The 7,244-nt window shown below is 40.1% G+C and overlaps 1 protein-coding gene across 7 annotated transcripts in view; it reads right to left on the minus strand.

The window, feature by feature from the left end:
* The window catches only part of LOC143819189 (uncharacterized), a 67,482-nt gene extending 62,369 nt beyond the window's left edge, over positions 1–5,113 (minus strand). For 3 of the 7 annotated variants that reach the window (XR_013224845.1, XR_013224847.1, XR_013224843.1), the window contains exons 1-3: positions 4,985–5,113; positions 3,906–4,282; positions 664–1,671 (exon numbers count right to left, since the gene is read on the minus strand). Coding sequence is in view for 2 of the 7 variants with exons in the window: in XM_077300470.1 (XP_077156585.1) it covers positions 3,906–4,083 (178 nt within the window). In the remaining 5 variants the exon portion in view is untranslated. Of the gene's footprint in view, positions 1–663; positions 1,672–3,905; positions 4,283–4,615; positions 4,751–4,984 lie in introns of those variants that run through there. The other 4 variants (XR_013224846.1, XR_013224844.1, XM_077300470.1 and 1 more) reach the window with 4 other exon arrangements.
* Positions 5,114–7,244: the final 2,131 nt, after the last annotated feature.

Genomic DNA, 7,244 nt, shown 5'->3' on the forward strand with positions numbered 1-7,244 from the left:
TTAAATATAATATGGGACCTACTTTCACTTCTGCTTGCAAAAGAGTAACCTTTCAGCAGTGTAAAGCAACCTCTGTGTCCCTTTGGAAATCCCAGTTGGAATCAGGCATCTCTTCTTCGCTTCTTGTTATATTGTATAAGCTTAGACCTTTATTGATCAGATATCTCCTGTATGACACACAAATGATCAACCTCATCCTAAGACCATGAAGCATCACCAATGTGATTCCAGCACTACTTCTTGTAATCCTATGCCACTTTGCAGAGGGGAAGTGAGTAATGTAAATGCACAACAAAGTGTGTACTTCTAGACTTCACAGAAGTGAATAGGTAGCTTTGCTCACTAAAGGGGTACTGTATTTAGTGACATCCCCTTGCTATCTGTAAGATCTAGACTGTAGGTTACATTAACAAATTAGCAACTTCACTTCTCAACTACTGGCCCACATGGTAAAATATGCAGCTATCTGTCTAGAAGTGGTTAGGGACGGAAATGGGCCTAAACACTTAACTAATGAAAAAGATAAATCAGATAACTTATGAAGTCCAGAGTTGCAGATTCTTTCAAACTGGAACAACAGTTTTTAATTCTGGATTTACAATGTGGGGAGGGAGAGTTTTTGTTTTTGCTTTTGGATTTAGACTCATTTGCTTTTCTACTTACAAGAAAGAGAGTTTAATTTGACAACTCTTGACTTGTTCAAGCTGTTTCCTTTCAAAATCTTCATATAACCCAGGGAGAAGAAGAGGTGGGAGATGAAGGCGAGAGGGTAGTATCACCGATTCAATTTAACCTTCCATTTCAAAAGGCTTTTCAAATGCAAAGCAAATACAGAGGGAAAAATTAGCATAGGAGTCACCAGTAATAAAAGCCAAGAGAAAGAATAAAGTAATTGCTTTTCAGCAAAGCTTAAAGCAAAGCAATAGCAGAGAAAATACTGCAGCTTAGAAAATTATTTGCCATTTCAATGATTCATTTCTAGTCTATAATAGATTTTATTTCCCTTCTTTTGCAGTGATACATTCATTACATGCCCAATTTAGAGGAAAGTTAGCCACCAATTCCATATAAATATACAGCAAAGTCATTTTTCATATCATCTCACTGATTCTATCAATATGATATTTGGTAAACCCAAAGGATATTAATATGGCAGGATAATAAAACATAGACCATGGTTGTCTGATGCATCTTATTCACTAAAAGAACAGGCTATTTACCTCAGGTAACCAGAGCCAGAATCACCAGCCTTGCTTATTGCCTTGCTGAGAAGATGAAGTTGATCCAGAAGCTGTGGAATCGTGTAACCAACCTCTGAAGCAGGTATGTGCCAGTGAGGATGAGTACATCTTCAATTACTTCACCTTGAGCGAGTCCAGCAGTTGAGCTGCAGTGTGCTGGTTCCCTCCAGAGTCTTCACAGCAGCTTGTCCAATTGTGTTGCTCTCCAGGGGTAGGCAAATTGTGGCCCTCCAGCTGTCCATAGACTACAATTCCCATGAGTCCAGGAAAGGTATAGCCCTGAAAGGGGCTCATAGGAATTGTAGTTCATGGACAGCTGGAGGGTCACAATTTGCCCACCCATGTTCTAACCAGTCATGAGTCTATGTTTTTTTTAATTCAGTGACTGAGGCATGCTTCTGTACCCCACACATCTGGGGAGTGGGGAAATCTGTAATTGGCATTAAATAAAATGTGGCATTAAGCACTAAAAAAAAAGGTTATTAACTAACAACAAAAGTTCATCACATAATATACAAGGCTGTTCTTCAATCTTCCTAGAGTCAAGGGGCACCATGGGATCCATCACCTGCCAGCTGGCAGATCTCTTGTACCCAGAGACCTCGTGGGGAGACAGGTATGGATGGTGACAGATGCCCATCTCATTTGTCCAACCCGCCTGCCTGGCTCCAGACCCATTTGCAAGCTGGTCTCTTATTGAGACACCCCCCCCCCCCATCCTCAGGGCCGCAGTGCTCAGACTGGGGCCTTGACCCAAGGATCTTTCTTGTGTCTTTTTCTGCAGCTGTGATGAAATAAAGTGAAAGTATTAACAGACAATTCTCAAAACCCAAGAAAACAGTGGGGAGCTATCCTGGTGGGTGGGGATGTGTCCTGGTGGCTGGCAGTGGTGGAATTGTGAGGTCTTGCCATGAGGTGCCTTATAAAGGTGCCCTGGCCCCACCTAAGTGCACCCATGCTGCTGCACAGCAAGAGCAGGCCCATGCCAACTGTGATTGTTTCGGCCAACCTTTCATGTCATCAACCGGTGGCCACCAGTAAGTCACAGCCACTCTAAAGTAGTCTTTAAAAATTTTGGATTAAGCATGGATCTTTATGACTATACTGATATAGAACATAAAAGTTTTTCCTGACATCTGAAGCAGTTTAAATGTGTGCTATAAGTAGAGTTTCCAGGCATAGCCTGCCAAGCTAGAGTAGACTCAGGAGGAAGGCCATCATCAACAGCATGAAGTCACTTCCAGGAAAAGAATAGAAATGACATTGCACCTCTCTAGGAATCACCCCAAACTCTATGGTAGCACCACTGAGTTTTCAGCAACTCCTAGAAAAGACTGGAGTTTGGGCTTTTCTTCAGAAGTGACATCAATCTCTACAAATCACAGAAAATTCATAATATTTCCTAGAGAGGCATTTCCTAGAGAGGTATTTCTTGGAAATATAATTTGTGTGGTCACGTGGTCACTCTTAATGAAGAACCTAAAGAAGTTTATTTATTCAGGTTTCAACAACTGATATAAAGAAAACCTAATATCCTGAATGTGTACCCCAGTTTGGAAAGTTAACACCTTTCTAAGTTACACCTTTCTAAAACCAGTGAAGTCAAGGTGCACAGATATAATATGTCTGTATGGCCATTCACCTTTGGTAAACAATTGACAATGTTCAAGACATATTTTGTTTGTGATTAATTAAAACTCCAAAAGTGAAAACAATTTTCATTAGCTATGAGACACAAACAGAAGGAAAAGGATGTCCGTATATTCCGCCGCCTTAAAATATTGGTAATGAACATTTGGATAAAATCCAATTCAAAGTAATTTAAATTGAAAGAACAGATGCATTTCCACACTGAAGTTGGTAGCCAGATCAATTCCTGATAGTACATCAGATTTGTGTAGTGTCCAATTACTATTTAACATGCATGGCAACAGTGACTGTTGTTGGTTAAATGCATATTGATTAATCAAGGAGCACTTATCGATACTCGTAAAGGAATTACTTATGACAGAAATTAGCCTCAAAGCAATAATGCTGATAACAGTCCAGAGGAATCCAACTTATGTCTACTTATCAAAATTAACAAACTGTAGCTGGTTAATTTAAACTGGTAAAAATTAAGCTGGTAAAATTAACAATCTATAACATGGCTAACAACATTGTGAGGGTATTATACTCATTCATGCATTGGTTGGCACTTTAACGCATAATCCAGATATATAATGTGTGCATTAAAAGACATCAAGTTGTTTCCAACTAATGGTGACCCTATTAATGAATTATCTCCAGAACATCCCATCATTAACAGTCATGTTCTGGTCCTACAAAGAGTGGTGGCTTTCTTGATTGATTCATTAATCCAGCTCATGCTTTTTTTCCTGCTGCCTTCAACTTGTTCTAGTATTATTGTCTTTTTCAGTGAGTCTCGCCTTCTCATAATGTGATAAGCCTCAGTTTGACCATTTTAACTTCCATGAACAGTTTGGGCTTGATTTGATCTACAACTCACTTATTTGTCTTTTTGGCAGTCCACAACATCCTTAAAACACCACATTTCAAATAAATCAGCTTTCTTCATTGTCCAAATTTCACACCCATGCATAATAATGAGGAACACTATGATAGGATTCATTTTTATCTTGGTTACCAGCAACACAAACTTACCCTTAAGGATGTCTTCTAGCTCCTTCATAGCTGCCCTTCTCAGTTTCAAACTCCTCCTGATTTCATCATTGCAGTCTCCCTTTTGGTTGATGATGAAGGAGTCAAAGAATACAACATCTTTATCAATTTCTATTTCTTCATCATTGGCCTTGATCTTGTGTAATTCCTCAGTAGTCATTACTTTTGTTGATGTTCAGCTGTAATCCTGCTTTGGCAGTTTTTTTCTTCTTTAACCCATATCAGTTGTGGTTTCAAGCATCCACTGTTATCTGCCAGCAATGTGGTGTCATCTGCATATCTCATATTGTTAATGTTTCTTCTCTAAATTTCCACTCTACCTTCATATAAATCAAGTCCAGTTTTCCTTACGATATGTTCTGCATATAGATTGAAAAGATAGGGAAATAAATTTAATTCATGTCTGAGATGTTTGCCACCTGGAAACTATCTTGTTTTTCCATATTCTGTCTTAACCAAATACTTCTGTCCAGAGTACAGGTTGCTCACCAAAACAATCAGATGTTATAGCATATCTATTTTTTTTTTAAACCAACCATAGCTTTTCATGAGCCACACAGTCAAAAGCTGGACTGTAATCTATGAAACACAAGCTGATTTCTTTCCTGAAATTCTTTTGTGTGCTCCAGTAACCAATGTTAATTTTCAGTATAGAAACAGAGAGTTTGAAAAGACACCAAGGAGTAACCTACTTCAACACCAGCACAATGCGGGAATTCACAGCTACCTCTCCCCACTCATTCAATGGCCCCTGCTCTATGCCCAAAGCATGGCAAAAAAAAAAAAGTCCAGGATCCCTGGGTCAATCTGGCCTCGAGAACAAGTCCTTTCTGACATCAATTCCCTGCTGTCATATAGCCATCTAGCCTCTGCTGTAAAAGCCTCCGCTGAAGAGTTTCTCTGTCAGGAAATTCTTTCTAATGTCTAGCCAAAACTTTTGATATAACTCCAATCCATTGTTCTGGTCTGACTTTTGCTTTTTGAATTACAATGCAGCAAAAACTATACAAGTATTCACCATACTCATTTCCTATTTGTGACAATGCACAGCAAGGAATCACCTGAACCGCCGGTTGACGTGACTGCCCTCCAGCCTGTGCAGGATGCAAGCTGCAGTTATGCAGCGTGCCCAGCGTAAAGAGGCTCTTGAGTCCGGGCTTCTTCACCCGGCACACTGCAGAGCAGTTTCCCTCCCTCCTACCTTATGTAATGTGTAAACAGCCTCTAGGCTGTGTAGTGGATACTTTGTGGTTAATATTTCATCACAGCTGCGGGTTACACATGGGATGGAGCCTTTCTGGACTAAAAATAGCTTCTTTTACTGTTCACTAACTTCCAATAACTTTTTTCCTGCCAGTTGGTTTCCCCCCCCATAGAATAATTTTGGTCACTCTTCTTTTGCATTCAGCAACATGATTCCTTATTACAAACACTTTACAAATACCATAGGCTGCCCAGCCATGAGAAACAGTATGAGCAAAGGTTCTCTAACTTTTCCTAGCAACTTCTACTTGCGAAAGCTCCTAGATTAACATTACAGATCCAACTTCTTCCCTTAAACCAAGGGTAGTCAACCTGTGGTCCTCCAGATGTCCATGGACTACAATTCCCATGAGCCCCTGCCAGCAAACGCTCATGGGAATTGTAGTCCGTGGACATCTGCAGGACCACAGGTTGTCTACCCCTGCCTTAAACCACCCTCCCCAACACTGATGGTCTTTGAAATTTTTGCATTAAATGTGGATCTTTATGAGTATACTGATCCAGCATTCATACAATGCTTTATGCCTTGTTGACTATACCCCTGCAATGTGTTCCCTTTCTCCCTGCCAGGCATCCAGCAGGGAGAGCGTAATTGACAAGGACCACCACTGCTCTCCCCTTGATCTTGTCAAAGTGAGCAGAACCAGTCACTTCCCCCATTATTTGTGCATAAGGGGGAACATGTAATGAGGATCAACTGATGGGGAAAACACACAGGGAAAGAAGTTTGGAAAGGTTGCAATCAGATTGTCACACTGGTTAAAAGCAATATTCAAAAACAAATCCCCTGTCATAACTTTTTATTTTGTTTTCCAGCCTGCCAAAATCACCCTGAGTCTTCACTCTGTATTCTATTCAACTGAAACAAAACAGCATGCAAGCTTTTAAGTTCTCCAGAACTCTTCATTCAGTTCAATACTATAAAACACAACTGGCAGGGAAGGACAAAAGAAATGTTTCAGGGGATCCTCTGAAGTCCTTTTCTAAGCATGCAGGGGTCAACTGTTATTCAGGTTTTCATTGACAAAAGGGTGCTGAGTGGACGTAGCTTTACTCTGCAGGGCAAAAGAAGCAAAAATTCAATAAATTAAAAATATAATAATGTATACTTAAATCACATGTTTCTCTAATATCATATAGAAACCACAGGCACCTAAAAAGGTCGAAAGGAGAGAGAAATCCTTATATTAACAAATAGATTGGAAAGATATGATACAATGGAAGCCATGAATAAAGATTTTAAATTCTAAAACTGCCATGGTGCAGAAGCAATAGTTAAGCACATGTTTTCTATTCTGTTGAGTAATTCTAACCTTTAGAAGATGTTTGATAACGAAGGGGCAGTCTTTCTCTGACCTGATCTATATGATCAAACACAAATTAAGTTCACTGCATATAACAATGTCCACAAAGGTATAATTTTTATGGCATCCATATTAGATTTCTTTCATGCAGCATTAGTCTAATTCTACTTGCTAATTGGGGAAAGCACTGGCAAACTACCCCGTATTGAGTCTGCCATGAAAACCCTGGAGGGCATCACCCCAAGGGTCAGATATGACCCGGTGCTTGCACAGGGGATACCTTTACCTTACTTGCTAATTCTACTAGTCTAATTCTCCTCAAAAGAACCCCCAATTTTCAACTAGGGTTACTAGTAACCCCAAGCAGAGCAGGTGGTCTCAGTCAGCATCACCTTACAGCCACTAGCCACTAATGAAATTTTGTGGCCTGAAGCTCTTGAACCCTGTCTCAGATTTTCAGGCATCTTGACTTCAAAAAGCAAAGAGGCATGTCACAATGATAATATATGTACCTGCCATATAGAAACTGTCAAATCTTTTGTGGGCCTTAATGTGAAGGTTCTTCCAACATTTAAACAATAAATTTCCCCAGCAGAAGTTCTCTCCATTCCAGTTTTTCATTCAGACCAATTATGCATGGTGGGAAAAAACCAGGACAGTGGGGCTAATCCCCACTTATGCATGACATCACTGTCAGCCCAGACCCCTCCCAGACCTGCCCACTTTAGGGTCTCTGATGCCACGTGACAAGGGA

Source organism: Paroedura picta, chromosome 10, assembly GCF_049243985.1.
Source record: "Paroedura picta isolate Pp20150507F chromosome 10, Ppicta_v3.0, whole genome shotgun sequence".
In the NCBI taxonomy this organism is placed as follows: Eukaryota; Metazoa; Chordata; class Lepidosauria; order Squamata; family Gekkonidae; genus Paroedura; species Paroedura picta.